At 54.8% G+C, this 15,292-nt stretch overlaps 2 protein-coding genes across 2 annotated transcripts in view; both read left to right on the top strand.

Annotated features, from left to right (window-relative positions):
* LOC132426350 (uncharacterized) overlaps positions 1 to 5,926 on the top strand; it is a 31,609-nt gene extending 25,683 nt beyond the window's left edge. Inside the window, exons 3-5 of the mRNA XM_069540717.1 lie at positions 4,735 to 4,824; positions 5,404 to 5,633; positions 5,789 to 5,926. Of these exons, the coding sequence (XP_069396818.1) occupies positions 4,735 to 4,824; positions 5,404 to 5,633; positions 5,789 to 5,926 (458 nt within the window). The remainder of the gene's footprint in view (positions 1 to 4,734; positions 4,825 to 5,403; positions 5,634 to 5,788) is intronic.
* Positions 5,927 to 8,602: 2,676 nt separating this feature from the next.
* On the top strand, positions 8,603 to 14,857 carry LOC132426349 (G protein-coupled receptor kinase 4). The gene is made up of 5 exons (XM_060013206.1): positions 8,603 to 8,659; positions 10,000 to 10,137; positions 11,704 to 11,841; positions 12,311 to 12,439; positions 12,535 to 14,857. Exons 1-5 carry the CDS (start codon positions 8,603 to 8,605, stop codon positions 12,565 to 12,567), a joined length of 495 nt encoding a protein of 164 aa, XP_059869189.1. The 3' UTR covers positions 12,568 to 14,857.
* Positions 14,858 to 15,292: the final 435 nt, after the last annotated feature.

The following is a 15,292-nucleotide window of genomic DNA, read 5'->3' as shown; positions in this document are numbered from 1 at the left end:
CCATATATCGTCACGATTCTTCCCAGGAAAAAACCCTGTAGATTTTCTAATGTGCAGTTATAAAGTATGGCTATTGACTTTTTCATTAAAAACCTTTTTTAAGAACTGGGACTTCCCCGGTGGTCCAGTGGTTAAGACTCCGCGCTTCCAATGTAGGGGCTGCAGGTTCGATTCCTGGTTGGGGAACTAAGATCCCACATACTGTGGAGCACGGCCAAAAAAAAGAGTGATATATACCCATTGTTCTAGGTAGAACAGAAGAGAAATGCAGCAATCATCCTCTCTAGAAGTGAACACTGGTAACCGTTTCTCGGTCTCCTTCCAGACAGTTCTCTGTGCGTATGGACAGGAATTACTGGTGAGAACTTCAGGAAAGGAATAGTCAGATAAAAAATAAGGTATGGCGGGGTCATGGGATACTCTGCAATGTAAAGAAGGAGAGAGTCAGCTACAGGTCCTGACACGAGCACAAGAAGTCACGAGTAGAGTCATGTCTAAGGGCAATTGTAACTGTAGTTGTTTAGAGGCATGATTTCCAGTTCAAAGGGTATGTGCATTCAAAATTTTGATGTTCCCAAATTACCCTTCAAAAAGGTTGTACCGCTTTACCCTTGCCTATGGCCTGGCGAACGCTGGTCGTTATCAATGTTTTTAACCTTCACTAAACTGTGATTTGCAGAATGGTCTCTCGTCGTAACTGTGGATGGGGTTGAGCATTTTCATTGGGTTTTTTCAATTTGCTTTTTTCTAATTCATTTTTGAAAGTTCTTTATGTATGAAAGGTGTTGTCCTTTTATATTCATTGTGAATACATTTTGTATTTATGCTTTTTGCCTCTTGGCTTGCAGTATTTTTCAATATGGCAGTTTTAATTTTTTATATAGACAACTATATCAGTGTTTTTCTTCTTAGTCTCTGAGCTTTATGTTGTACTTAGGGAGGACACCTTTACTCCCTAAGATAATTTTTTTAAAAATCTATCTTTTCTTTAGTACTGTTATAGTTCCTTTTTAAGAAAGTTTAAATATTTTATCTATCAAAATTAATTTCAGATAGTATAAAGTGGGAGTATTTTTTCCCCAAAGACCTATCCAGCCATTTTAATGTCATTACATTTTTTTCCTCATTATGTTTTAAAAATAGCAGTTTTATTGAGATATAATTAACATGCCATACAATTCACCTATTTAAAGTGTACAATTCAATAGTTTTTAATACATTCTCAGAGTTGTGTGACCATTATCACAATCAGTTTTTCAATTTACAGCATTCTCATCACCCAAAAGAAACCCCATACCCGTTGGTAGCCACTCCCCGTTCCCTCCCCCACCTCTAGCTACAGGCAACCACTAATTTACTTCTGTCTCTGTGGACTTGCCTATTCTGGACATTTCATATAAATGGGAAACATATACTATGTGATCCCTTGTGACTGGCTTCTTTTCACTTAACGTAATCTTCTCACAGTTCACGCATGCTGTAGCATGAATCAGGACTTAATTCCTTTTTGTTGGCAAATAATATTCCATTGTATAGACATAGCACAATTTATTTATCCATTCACCATTTCATAGACGTTGAGTTGTTTTCGTTTTTGGTCTGTTGTGAGTAAAGTGACTACAGTGATTCACGTACAAATGTTTTTCAAATTGTGGTAAAATACACATAACCAAAATGACCATTTTGAGGATGTAGACCCCCTCCTGCTGCCGTCTCCTCACCACGAGGGGGCTCAGAGTTGGGGTGAGTCGCCTTCTGAGATGCACTTGTCACCGGAAGCTGGCCTCTCCGTCCGACACTCACCACCTCCCTCTGGCAGCAGCTGCTCGTCCGCTGGCTGGTCCCCTGCCCCGTCCCCCTGTCCCAGCCCCACTGCCCCCGTCTCCTCCACGGCCCCAGATCCAGACGGCCCTCAGAAGTGAGCAGGTCCCATAAGGTCTCTGCCGTCCTCACAATGCCCAACTTGTATTATTGTGAAGTTCAAATGAAATAATACACAGAAAGGACTTAAATCATAGTGGCACGCAGTAAGAGGTGAAAAATATTACGTGTAGTTATTATTTTTATCTGTTCCTTCTAGGAGAGAGAGTAACTCCTTAGTCTGGCACCAAGGCTTTTTGAAAATCTGATCAGTCTTTTTAAATTTTAATTTAATTTATTTATTTTAAAAAATTTATTTATTTTTGGCTGCGTTGGGTCTTCGTTGCTGTGTGCGGGCTTTCTCTAGTTGTGGCGAGCGGGGGCTGCTCTTCATTGTGGTTTGCGGGCTTCTCATTGCAGTAGTTTCTCTTGTTGCAGAGCATGGGCTCTAGGCATGCGGGCTTCAGTAGTTGTGGCACGTGGGCTCAGGAGTTGTGGCTCGCGGGCTCTAGAGTGCATGCTCCGTAGTTGTGGCGCACGGGCTTAGCTGCTCCTCAGCATGTAGGATCTTCCTGGACCAGGGCTCGAACCCGTGTCCCCTGCATTGGCAGGCGGATTCTTAACCACGGCGCCACCAGGGAAGTCCCTGCCATTCATTTTAGGAGATTTCCTTATTATGCAGATAAACGTCCATGCTTTTATGCACATGCAAAGCACTATCCAGCCCATCCCACAGTGTTTTGTCATTAATCATATTTGTATTTAATTTCTAAGCCCGCACTCTTGTTCTGTGACTGCTGCTTTCATGCTTTATGTTCTAGCAGTCCCTTCAGTCTCTAGTCTAGAGGATACTAATTAGGGTTTTAAAAGGTAAGTCTTCTGTTGCCTGAATTACCTTTTCTCCTGGGTCAGTTTTTCTGCTGGCTTTTTTTGTTTGTTTATTTGGTTAGTTGGTTTTGGTTTTAGTTTTTACCTGCTGCTTTCCCCCTGTATCTAGAGAATGCGATTATTTATTCAGGTTTATGTTAAGGGCTGTGTTTCTTTGTGCGGTGGCAGCCTGGCTTCCTCTGTGGTTGTACCCCTCTCTTGAATGGCGTTCTGGAAGGCGGGTGCGTCAGCGGGGTGCCGTCCAGACAGGGCCTGCGTTCCAGTGGCCACAGACAGCATGGCTCCGCTTTGCCAGTAGAGTGTGTAGTTCTTCAGTTGTGCTCTGCCTCCCCCCTGGGGTCCCAACTTTCTGCCAAGTGGCTTCAGCCTGAAGAAGTCCCTTGGTCGGCAGTTGTGTCCAGGCCTGGGAGGGGCTTCTGGGACCCAGACACCCGGGCAACCTGCTTATCTCTGCAGATTCAGCTGCAGAGGTTCCTTTAACAATCCAGCCCCATAGGCTTTCTCTCTTCCAGGTAATCCTCAAATTTCTCACTCTTGAGGGTGCCCTGTATTCTTTTTCCAGATCACGTTTCATTCTTTTTGTTGTGATTTTGTCTTTGTTCCTTTCAGTAGGAAGCTGGGTAAGAAGGTTGGCAGACCTATGCTCCATCTGCTACCTCAGTGGAAACCAGGAACATTTCTGAACCTTTGAGTTCGGGAGGAAAGAGTTAAAAACTCTCAACTCGGGCTTCCCTGGTGGCGCAGTGGTTGCCAGTCCGCCTGCCGATGCAGGAGACATGGGTTCGTGCCCCGGTCCGGGAAGATCCCACATGCCGCGGAGCGGCTGGACCCGTGAGCCATGGCCGTTGAGCCCGCGCGTCCGGAGCCTGTGCTCCGCAACGGGAGAGGCTACAACAGTGAGAGGCCCGCATACCACAAAAAAAAATTAATTAATTAAAAAAAAAATCTGGCACAAATGAACCTATCTACAAAACAGAAACAGACTCACAGACACGAACCCGTGTCCCCTGCATCGGCAGGCAGACTCTCAACCACTGCACCACCGGGGAAGCCCCATAACATAGTTTTTTATTATTTCCTTGACCCTATTACCATTTGTTCTTTAGAGAAAAACTCCGTATTATTTGTCTGTTGTTGTCCCTGTGTATAAGCCTCTTGGTATTCCGACAGGGAGTGTTTATTTGCTGTTTCATAGTTGATATAGTATCCATTATAGTTTTTTTTTAAATTAATTAATTAATTTATTTTTGGCTGTGTTGGGTCTTCATTGCTGCGCATGGGCTTTCTCTAGTTGCGGTGAGGGGGGGTTACCCTTCGTTGCAGTGCGCGGGCTTCTCATTGCGGTGGCTTCAGTAGTTGTGCACAGGCTCTAGGCACACGGACTTCAGTAGTTGTGGCATGCGGGCTCAGTAGTTGTGGCTCGTGGCCTCTAGAGCGCTGGCTCAGTAGTTGTGGCGCACGGGCTTAGTTGCTCCGTGGCATGTGGGATCTTCCCGGACCAGGGCTCGAACCCGTGTCCCCTGCATTGGCAGGTGGACTCTTAACCACTGGGCCACCAGGGAAGCCCTCCATTATAGTTTTATTTATGTGTCTGGTAGTTATGTGGAAATAAAATAGCAAACTTAATGCTCCTGTTTTATCCTGTAGTTGTCTATGGTTAAAGGGCTTCCTGATCAATATCCAGGCATAAATCTAATTTCCTGCGGGTAGTGGAACTGAACGCAAAAATTAAATGTAATTTCATTTTTTGTATTTTTTATTTTTATTTATTTATTTATGATTGAACCCGTGCCCTTGACAGTGAGAGCATGGAGTCCTAACCACTGGACTGCCAGGGAACTCCCTAAATGTAATTTTATATCTAAGTGTTTCCAAGTATGAATTGCTATAATTTCCATCCGTGTCTTTTAGATTTTTTCCCATTCTTTATTGGTAAAGTGTCAGCTCACCCCCTGTGGTTTGTCTCATGTATTTGGCCACATGCAGGACACATCCGGATTTCAGATCTTGGTTTAGCCGTGGAGATCCCGGAAGGGGAGACCATCCAAGGAAGAGTCGGAACGCTCAGCTACATGGGTACGTAATGTACCACCCCGGGGTGCTCGCGCCCCTGCCCTCAGGACACAGAGAACTGAACACGGGAAGGGACCTGGGGTCCGCCCTGGCCCGCTGCTGGGGAGCATACCTGGCCCCCCGGCCTGCGCTCCTCTCTGCTGACGGGCCAGAGTAGGGACAGGGCAGTGGGCCTCTCCGCTGTGCTCACTGGCCCCGCACACCCCCACAAGGTTGTCAGAGTTATGCGCGCAGCTCCAGGGCAGTGACCCAGCCTGACGCAGGGGGGCCTCTGACATGAGGGACCCTGAGGGCCTCTGCTGAGTCCCGCACTTACCCTCCCCCCATTCCACTGTGGCTGCTGTCACCTGCTGCTGGGGTCTTACTCTGAGGGAAAAGGGGCGCCCGGGGGCCTGGCGCTGCCTGTTTGGAGGCGGGGTTTCCCCACGGTAGTTACTCCACGAGCAGCAGGAATGGTTTGTAATGACAGCTTTACTGAGATGCAGTTCATGTGCCATTAAACCCACCAAGCCGAAGTGTGTAGGTCAGTGGATTCCGGTTTGTTCACGGAGGTGTGCAGCTCTCACCACTGTCTGATTCCAGAACTTTCTCATCACCTCAGAGAAGGCCCGCGCCCGTCAGCAGTCACTCCCCACTCCTCACGTCCGCCCCCAGCCCTGCAGCCCCTCATCTGCTTCCTGTCTCCGTGGACTCGTCTCTTCTGGCTGTTTCGTACGGGTGGACTCACGCGCTCTGTGGCCTTTTGTGTCTGCCTTCTTTGGCTTAACATGTTGGCGAGGGTCATCCACGTGGTGACAGACATTAAATTTACAGTGTGTTGTTTGCAATTAAGTATGAGGGCATTTAATTTGATTTAATTTACATTTCCTGTGTTTGTTATGTAGCTCCCGAAGTTCTCAATCATGAAAGGTACACATTCAGTCCTGATTGGTGGGGACGTGGCTGTCTGATATACGAAATGGTTCAGGGACAGTCTCCGTTCAGAAAATTCCGAGAGAAGGTCGATAGGGCGGAGGTGGAGCGGAGAGTGAAGGAGGAGGCAGAGCGGTACTCGGAGAAGTCTTCTCCGAGAAGTCGCGCTCGGGGAGGGCGGGAGTGGGCCTAGTCTTCCGACCGACCGCCGTTCAGGCTCAGGAGGGGCCACCTGGTGCTCCGCGGTGCCAGGGACAGGGCCTTCCTCGGGGGTTCTGATCACGCAGAACAGAGTTCATCGTTTGCTTTCCCCAGAGGTGCAGCTGAGAGGGAAGGGTGGTGTCGGGTCACTGTTTAGAGCACAGCTGGCCAACTTCACAGGACGCTAAACATGAAACAGAATCTTCGGGGTGCTTTGCAGCGGTAAGGTTCTTCTCTCTGCCCACGTTCCTCAGAACTCCCTTTAACTGGTCGCCAGGGACTGTGGTCCTATCGACACCCTGCCCCGATGGCCTGCCATGCGCCTGGCACTGTCAGTCCCAGGCCATCCTGGATGTAAGGGGATGAGAGAAGCTCTCCTTGTCGCTTAACTTCTCTTAAGCCAATACTCAGGATTTTCTGAGCACATTTTAAACTTCATCTGCAGCCAGCGAGAATGTATTGCGCGTCCCCCATGGGACCTTCCCCGGCACTGAGTAAAACAGGCAGTAATCCCAGCCCTTCTGCCCCCAAGCCCGGTGCTCTCACCCACTCAGGGGAGGCGGCCTGGGAGACGGGCATCTTCGGCAGGGAGGTGGGAGGGGCTGGCCGCGGGGCGGGGTGGGGAGGAGGGGCCGCACCGGGGCAGGAGGCCGGGGGCTGATGCGCTGGGACTCCCGGGAAGAGATCCACGGGACAGAAGGAGGGGGGCCGGCCCGGGTTTTGTGGAGATTCAGGTGGGAGTCTGAGCCCTGGGTGGTGGCAGAGCGAGTAAGAAGCCGTCGGACTCCGGGTGGACGGCAAGGCCGCGCCCCTAGGATTTGAGACCGTGCAGGAGCGGGGAGGGGCTGCAGCAAAGCCTCGGCGCGGAGGCGGCGACTCGGTGCGCGCCGGGCAGCTTGTCCCGTCCTCCTGTGGCGCGCGAGGGTGGGAGGGAGCCGCTGGAGGTGTGCGGAGAAGTGAGGGGCTTCCGGCGCGCCAAGGGCCGCGTGGGCGTCCAGGGAGGTCGGTGGCTGGTTGTGTGCAGGCAGGACGCGCGAAGCTCGCAGCAGGCGCGGAGTCGGGCTTGCTTAAGCGGGTCTGAAGAAGCAGGAGAGAGGCCGCGGGGCTGGGTGGGTGCAGAGGGGCGGTTGGAGGAGCGACTGTGGGTGTGAGCGGGTCGCAGAGGAGAGTGCGGACACGGGGCAGGTGGAGGCGGGCTCCTTGCCGGAGTTAGACACACGGGGGCGCGCGCTGCGGGGGGAGGGCTGACGGGGGGGGGGGGGAGTGGCAGGATGGAGGACGGAGGACCAGGCCACTGGACTGCGGCCACAGAGCGCGGGGCGTGGTCCCCCAGTGGGTGCTGGGGTCAGCCGGTGTGTCTTGCGGGAGTTGACACTGGCTGGGGATGAAGTACCTAGGGGTCCGTCTCCTCTTGTGTCCACATGTGAAGGGACGTGTGCTGGTGGCCTTTCTCGGGCTGCTCACCCTGCTTGGAGCTGACGGCGTTCAGTCAGCTCCTCCGTAACCGCCTCCTGGCCACCCTGCTGTTGCTGTTCAGCTGGTAGATGTTGACCCAGTGTCTGCTGGCACGCGATGGTCCGATGGGGCTGCAGGAGCATACAGATGTGCGAAGTGGGGCCGGCCCCTCGGGAGCACACAGTTGAATGGCAAGCCTAAAGTAACACGAAAGAAGCTAGGGTCAAAAGCAGAGCTTGACGGGTACAAGATAGAAGCGAAGCCTAAAGGGTTTTCAGGATGAAGGGGTGCTGTTCGTGGGAAAGATGGTGGTGTCTGCGTGAAGCCCAGCCTGTGACTCAGGGCCCGGGGTCGAGGCCCAGCCTCCCACCACCACGCGCTCACCCCTCCGGGTCTCGGGTTTCTCATCTAGAAGATACAGACGGTGGATAACTTCTACCTTATAGAATTGCCAGCAGGATAAAATGAAAGCGTGCGTGTGAAGTGTTTAGTCCCACGTGAATCCTCGGTAACTGCTGAGCAGAGCAACAGCTAGTTCTTAGAGAGTCTGTGAAATTCCAACAGACGGCCTGGAGGAGGGGCCACCTCAGATGCAAGGTCGATGTGAACAGGGCACAGAGGGGGGAGCGTGGGCAGCTGCAGGGTCCAGGATGTGGCCCAGCGCTGACTGCACGCGAAGGGGACAGCCCACCTCTGCCCGTCCCTGCCGGGCCCCCGCCGTGACACCTGGTGTCGGGTACCGCTGGGTCATTTTCAGAGCTCTCTGTTTTCATTTCAACCCCACGGTGGCTTTCTAGGATATTCTCAGAGCTGCACGGTGGAAAAATTAAAAGTTGATTTCCGTGGTGTCCCATAGTCAGTGGCAGCAGGCAGCACGGGCACAAGGTGCTTTCCGCTGCCCGGCGCTGCCCGGTCAGGCCCCTGGACCGCGTGAGTTGGCAGCAGGCTTGACAGAGGCATGGAGTCCCTGCGGTGCGGTCATTGCATCTGGCCTGACACAATGTTCAGGTCTGGTCTTAATTAAGGAAGCCTGTGTTACTGAGCCCCGCCCTGGCTCCGTGCTGGAGTTCCCACGGCAGCTGCCTGCAGAAGCTTGAGTCCCGCGGGAAAGCCCGGCACCGCGCCAACTACGCAGGTGTATTCCCATCGGTGGTGTCTGGTAGGAGTCAGCTCGGCCGAGAGACCAGACGGCCTCGGTGTGTGTGCGCGGGGCATGGCCGAGCGGGCGGGGCCCGGCCCAGGGGCGTCGCACACGAGCCGGGAGCCACACGTGGGTGCTGGCTGGGAGTCGAGGCCACGGGTCAGCCAGCGTTCCTGTGACGCACCAGGTGGTGTCACTAGGGCTTTGCAGGTCTCTCTCGCATCGTTCAGTTCACCATTGCAGCGCAAACAGCCACAGACCCCTGAGCTAACAGCCAGCTCTGCTCCCACAGAGCCTTATTTACAGAAGCAGGCACCGGTGCGGTACAGCCCTGGGCTGCAGCTTCCCAGCCCCTGGCCTAGGCTAGGTTTTGGAGGCCCAGACCTTTCCTGTGTCGCTCTGAGCAGAGGCAGACCTCTTTGACTGCTAATTGTGGAAGAAGGCCTATCTGAACTTTTGGCAATAAGGGGCATACCTCATCTTTATTGTGCTTCACAAATAGTGTGTTTTTGACAGATTGAAGGTTTGTGACAGCCCTGTGTTGAGCAAGTCTATTGCCACTATTTTCCTAGCAGCTTTATTCTTTAATTAGGTACAATTTTTTTAGACATAATGCTATTGCATACTTAACAGACTACAGTAGAGTATAAACGTAACTTTTATATGCACTGGGAAACCAAAAAATTCGTGTGACTTGCTTTACTGCAATAATCACTTAACTCTGATGGTCTAGACTCGAACCCGCGGTATCTCCGAGGTCTGCCCGTTTAAATGTATAAGTAAGGAATACTTTTGAAAGAAACACTTTCTATTAATTTTAAGAATATACAACTTTTAGAGCTAGGTTTGCTAAATTTTTGCCTCATCTGAGGTCCTTAGTGATCTGTTTAATTAATAGATTAAAATAGTTTCTAATAATCAACATAACTTGGCATGAAAGTGGTGTCTGCGAAGTTCCCAAGAGCTTCTATTTCTTGAAAAAAATCCCCTAATTTTTACGTGGGTAAACTTTTCTTAAGGATTTACTTAGCCACCTCTTTTTTTTTTTTTTTTTTTTTTTGCGGTACATGGGCCTCTCACGCGCAGGCTCAGCGGCCATGGCTCACGGGCCCAGCCGCTCCGCGGCATGTGGGATCTTCCCGGACCGGGGCACGAACCCGTGTCCCCTGCATCGGCAGGCGGAGTCTCAACCACTGCGCCACCAGGGAAGCCCTCTTAGCCACCTCTTTATTTATTGATAGCTCAAAGGCAAAACTTCAGTTTCAACTCCTTTTTGAAGCATTGCGTATTCTAAATCAGTAAAATCTGAAGTAACGGGGTTTGGTTGATACTTTGAAATTTAGTGACTTTGTTTAGATGGAGGTGCTCTTTGCCACCCCGATTCTTTGGCCATTTTTGTTATGGAGCTTTTCTGGGTTTTCTCTTTTATCCTTGGAGCTTCCATTGACTCCATTTTCACTCGTCCACAGCTACTCACCAAGGATCCCAAGCAGCGCCTGGGCTGCAGGGGCGAAGGAGTGGCTGAAGTCAAGGGACACCCTGTGTTCAGGGACGTTAACTTCAAGAGGCTGGAGACCCACGTGTCAGACCCCCCTTTCCGTCCTGACGTAAGTGTGTTGCCAGAGAGCAGCGGGGTGTTGGGGTGTCTGAGAAAACGGATGTTTTCCAGGTAGGTTCAGGACCACCCGTCCCGCCCCCGGTGCCCCCTGGCCCGTCCGCACAGGCCCTCCCGGCCCGCTGCCGCCCTGGCTGGTGGAGCCCACCCAGGTCACTGCCCTGCTCAAAAACCTCAGCAGCACCCGACACCCTCCCCGGGGTGCCCCGCCAGGGTCCCCACGTTCCCGCGGCCCCTTCCCCCGCCCGGAATGCGCTTCCCCACGCCGGGTCTCGCAAGGTCCTGGCTGCACACTGAGGGCCCTGGAGTGGCCGCTCGAGCCTCCTGGTGAGCGCGTGGCGGGGCCACACGGGGCCACGTCCCCAGGGCCCAGCAGGCCCCGCGCACGTCGGAGCTGGGCCGGAGCAGACCCCTCTTTGGCCTTGAGCTGCTGCAGGCCTGTGATGGAAACGTGGAGATTCGATCATTCCGCAGGATGTGATGGGGCTGAGACGTGCGGTTAAAATAGTTTTGGTTGTACAGTCAGGATGCATTATGTTTACGTGGAACGTGTTGTGGCAGCAGCTTCTCCCTTTGAGCTCGTTCTCGCAGCGCCCTCCCACCTGCTCCAGGCACTACAGTCACGGGGAGGACCAGCTCCAAGACGAGGAAAACCCAGCCGGGGCTGCTCAGAGCCTTCTTTCCACCAGGCCCTGTGCGCCGCGGGCCGCAGCCTTCCCTGAGGAGGGCGCCGGCTGGGGAGTGAGGGGCAGAGGCGCTGGGGCTGCTCCGGAGGCTCTCCTGCATTTAACCAGACGGTCCGGGGGCCCGCTGTCAGCAGCGTCTGAGGGCGTCAGGCAGCCTGGCAAGGGCGCAGGATGGGGTTCTGGCCTGGGCTCGGGCGTCCCCTGCACCGTCTCCTGAGGGCCGGCCCCCCACTGGCGGCTCCCCCCTCTCCACTGCTCTCAGAAGTTCTGACCAGGGGCCCGGGATCGGCACGCTCCTTCCTTGTCGTGCACGCATCCCTGAGCCCTGGCTCCCTGAGCGGGGAGAGCAGAGCACGCATCCCTGAGCCCTGGCTTCCCTGCTCCAGAGGCGGCGGCCCGGGCTCCACACGCCCTGCCTGCTGGCCTGACTCTGCGCCCGAGGATGCCAGTGCCCGGTGGGGCTGGGGGCCTGGGGGCCTGCCCAGCGCAGATGGGGGCCAAGCAGGTGGACAGCACGTGCGCGAGGGAGGCCGAGGGCTGGAGGCTTCCTCTGCCGTGTCCCAGCAGGGGCACCCCATCCGCCCTCTCCACCTGCAGCCTCTGCCGTGGCCCGTTTCCGTGCAGGAAAGAGAAGAGGGGGCCTCGGGGGGCTTGTGGGCGAGAGAGTGGGGAGCTGGAGCAGACGGGCCGCGGGGCCTGTGGCTCTGGAGGTTGCTAGAGCAAGGACTGGACGTACTCCACGCCGGGAGGGATGGCGAGGAAAGGAGGGTGCAGGTGTGCGTGCGGCGGCTTCCCAGGTGTCCTGAGCGCCGCTGAGGGAAGCAAACGCAGCGGCGGCCGTCTCAGCCGCGCCTCTCTGTGCTCTGTGACAGCCGCAGGTGGTTTACTGCAGGGACGTCCTGGACATCGAGCAGTTCTCCACGGTGAAGGGCATCCGCCTGGACAGCACTGACTGCACCTTCCACAGCCAGTTCATCACGGGCTGTGTCTCCATCCCCTGGCAGAGCAAGGTACTGCCCGTTGCAGCACGGCCCACCTAGCTAGTTACAACGACCAAGAAGAACCTTATGTGTGTAGAATGAAGTTTCCTCTTTAAGATATCTTTTTAGCTATTTTACATACACATCCATTTGTGTGTGCGCGCACGTGTGCATGTTCGGAGGTAAAATTATATGTGGCAGCTGCCCCTGGTCCCTTCACGGGGGGTGGACAGAGGTGGCCCTCTCGGGTCTGCTGGGCTTCTGCCGCCCTGAGCCCTGCTCCCTGAGCGGGGCTGGCTGGACGGGAGTTCACTGCTTTGGGGGCCACGTTGGCGGCCACGTGACCTCCCCCAAGAGGAGGTCAGGAAGCAGGGGAAGTAGGAGCCGAGGACGGGGGCCAGAGTGGCTGCCGAGCACTGGGCTGGGGGCCGGGTGGGCGGTGCCGGCCGGCCGCACGGGGCCTCCACCACTCCTCTGTCCTGCCCTTCTGTGGGTGCAGATGACCGAGTCTGAATGTTCCAAGGACATCAACGAAAGGGGAAATGTGGCATTAGATCCAGAAGAGAAGACATATCAGCCAGCTCCCAGACAGAAGAGAGGCTTCTTCCACAGACTCTTCACTCGAGGGGTAAGGGTGACACACGTTCTGTTATTATTATTATCACATTATAATGTGATGTGTTAAAAGGAATATTTCACCAAGGTAAAACTTTCTTTGTTCAGCTTTCTTTTTTCAGTGCCTCTTACGTAAGATAATTTACATAGTTTGAAAGCCAGCCATAAGGTACAGTTTGAGCCCAGCGAGAAGCATCCTCACGGTGATGTTTGTCATTGCTGTGAAAACTGTTCTGATGCAAAAAGAAGAAATGGCTTACAACACTCGAAAGGAGATCGTCTGTCCACGGCAAAGCATTTCACACTAGACTCAGAAATCAGCATCTTGTAGAACAACCATAAAACAGTGCACATCATTTCAATTTCTGCCTTACGTGTTCTGATTCTTCTTTTTTTTTTTGGCTGCATTGGGTCTTAGCTGCGGCACGCGGGATCTTTTGTTGGGGCACACAGGCTTCTCTCTAGTTGTGGCTCAGTAGTTGCAGCACGCAGGCTCAGTTCCCCCGTGGCGTATGGGATCTAGTTCCCTGACCAGGGATCACACCTGCGTCCCCTGCATTGGAAGGTGTCATCTTAACCGCTGGATCACCAGGGACGTCCCCGTGTTCTGATCCTTAGAGCTGTCACATCATTCGCCACGATCACAGGGAAAGATGATTTTCTTTTGAACATGGAAGAGTGGTTTGGAGAGACTTTCTGTGGTAGCATTAAATTTAGGAATTTTTCCCAGGTCTCCTTGGACCAGTGGATTATCCTGCCGTGAACCCCGTCTGTTCCCGAGGGATTTATGCCGAGGTTGTCCACTAACATCCATGGTTTTTCAGTATAGACCCAGAGTGTGTGACCACGTTTCCTCTGCAAACTGGGGGCTGGGCGGGAGTTAACCCCGTCCTTCTCTGGGGCCGAGTGTGTCTCGGTGCGAGTCATCTCCGGTCCACACCGTGGGGGCCTTCAGTGAACCTGTGGCCGGTGGAATCCATACGGTCGTTCTGGAAGGAAGGAGGCGTGCACCCCGCGCTGCTGAGCTGGGTGGTGAGCGCGGGGTGAGGTACGCAGTGTGAGTGCAGGACGCATGGGCGACGCCGTCTCTGTGTGAACCAAGCAGCCCGCAGGACGTGAAGCACACGGGAGCGAATTTAAGGGTTTCCCTGCCTTGAAGTCAGCACCCTGCGCCATGTTTTCACGTCCACTTAAGGCAGGTCAGCGACTTGCATCAGAAAGGCGCCTGACAGGCCTTGTGCCGGTCTTGCGGGCTGCATCAATGCCAGCCCCAGCGAGAAGGAGGGGCTGCCCTCCAGACGGCGAGCGCTTGCTGCACAGCCGGCTGGCGCCACGGAGCCCGTGCCCTGGGCTGCATCCTGCCCGTGAACTGCAATAACCACGCGTGACACACCCTGAAACGTGCCTGATGAGTCTGTCCATTTCTCTACTTTCATACCTGAGTTGTCTTTTCACTAAAGCTGGATTGAGGAAAAGGCCTCTTGAGGACTCGTGACGCCCAGAAAGCCCCAGCTGCAGACGCCTGTGGCAGGGACTCCGCGTGTCCCCGCGGGGAGGAGGGGAGAGGCCTGGGTGCCAGCCCTGCGGCGTCTGCACCGAAGGCCCTGCTCCTCGCCCGAGGCTCCTCCCGCGCTCCTCCTGTGGATGGGCGTCGGTTGGAAGCTCTTGGCCCCTTTCCCTTCGTGTTCACCGCCCCGTGCCTCTCATCGAGATTCCCCCCACCCGCCCTCGGGCGTCTCCGCAGCGCTCCTGTCCATCCTCTGAAGGAGGGTGTTGCCAGGACCCTGAGGTCAGGGCTTGGCTGTCGGGGGCCGCTCTCCCTACCCCTGCGGTGTCGGACGGGTTTCTGTGGCCGTGGCCTGTGAGTCTCCGGGGCTGGGATCCCGGAGCCAGACGTGCGGGAGGGGCCCTGGCGTCGGGGCGAGGAGGCCCCCGGGGTGCACGGGCCTCGGCAGGGCCTTCTGGGGCCAGAGCGGCCTTTGGCAAGGTGACAGCTGGTGGAGGGAAGAGCCGAGAAGCCTCCTGTGTCCTGCGACCCCGCTGGCTGCCCTGCCTCCGCGGTGGGCTGAGGTCAAGGTCACTGTCCCTTGGCTTGCTGGGGAGCCCTTGCCACCTGCCGTGTGGGATCCAGGGGCCGGGCCTCGGAGACTGTAACCAAACAGCAGGGATTTGGTCCCGATGCTGTGACACCCGGAAAGCCACCGCCAGGGCCTGGTCCCGCGTCGCTCTCCCCAAGGGTCATCTGCCCCACCCAGCGCGTTCCAAGGTGTGGTTTGCATCTGCACTGATGAAGCTGTATGCCGCATGCTGGCTGCAGTGGGGAGCCCAGTTGCCTGGAGGCCTGTGTCTAGAGCAGAGTCCCTCCCAGGCGACGTACCACAGACCAGGTGAGGGGAAGGGGGAGCTATCTGGGGTCTGGGGCCTTGATTTTGGCGGGAGGGAAGTGGCTCGGCCTCTCCCCCACCTCATCCTGCCTCTAGAGGGAAGGTGGCAGGAGTTCCCACCTCCTGGGGGCTGGGAGCACAGGCAGCAGGGTTTGGTCCACGCTACCTGCTCATAAAGAGGTTACTAATCGTGGAAAAGGAATACGTGCTCATCGTAAAAAACACAGGAGAGCGTAAAGAAAATAGGAATCACCTTTATTCCCACGTCCTGTTTACATTCTGACTTCTTCCAGGCTTCCTTCCTCCCCTGCTGGGGCCCTCCTGCCTCCCGCTGTGGATCATCTGGGGGACGTGGGAGGGCCTGGCCCGTCACAGGTGGGGAGGCTGGGGTGCAGCCCACCTGCCTGCAGAGTGAGGAGAGGGGGACCGCAGGGACGGCCCGAGCCTGGGTGGTCGTCCGCACCCGGGGGCACAGCTACGGG

This window comes from Delphinus delphis, chromosome 5, assembly GCF_949987515.2.
Source record: "Delphinus delphis chromosome 5, mDelDel1.2, whole genome shotgun sequence".
Taxonomy (NCBI): domain Eukaryota; kingdom Metazoa; phylum Chordata; class Mammalia; order Artiodactyla; family Delphinidae; genus Delphinus; species Delphinus delphis.
Note: the sequence above shows the minus strand (reverse complement) of the source record. Positions and strands in the feature narration are given on the sequence as shown.

What these genes read in the sequence shown, in the direction of transcription:
- LOC132426349 (XM_060013206.1), top strand. Translation starts at nt 8,603, where the DNA reads ATGGCCGAGCGGGCGGGGCCCGGCCCAGGGGCGTCGCACACGAGCCGG. An exon ending in ACCCCCCTTTCCGTCCTGAC is followed by an intron (nt 10,138 to 11,703) that starts GTAAGTGTGTTG and finishes GCTCTGTGACAG; the next exon opens with CCGCAGGTGGTTTACTGCAG. An exon ending in CCATCCCCTGGCAGAGCAAG is followed by an intron (nt 11,842 to 12,310) that starts GTACTGCCCGTT and finishes CTGTGGGTGCAG; the next exon opens with ATGACCGAGTCTGAATGTTC.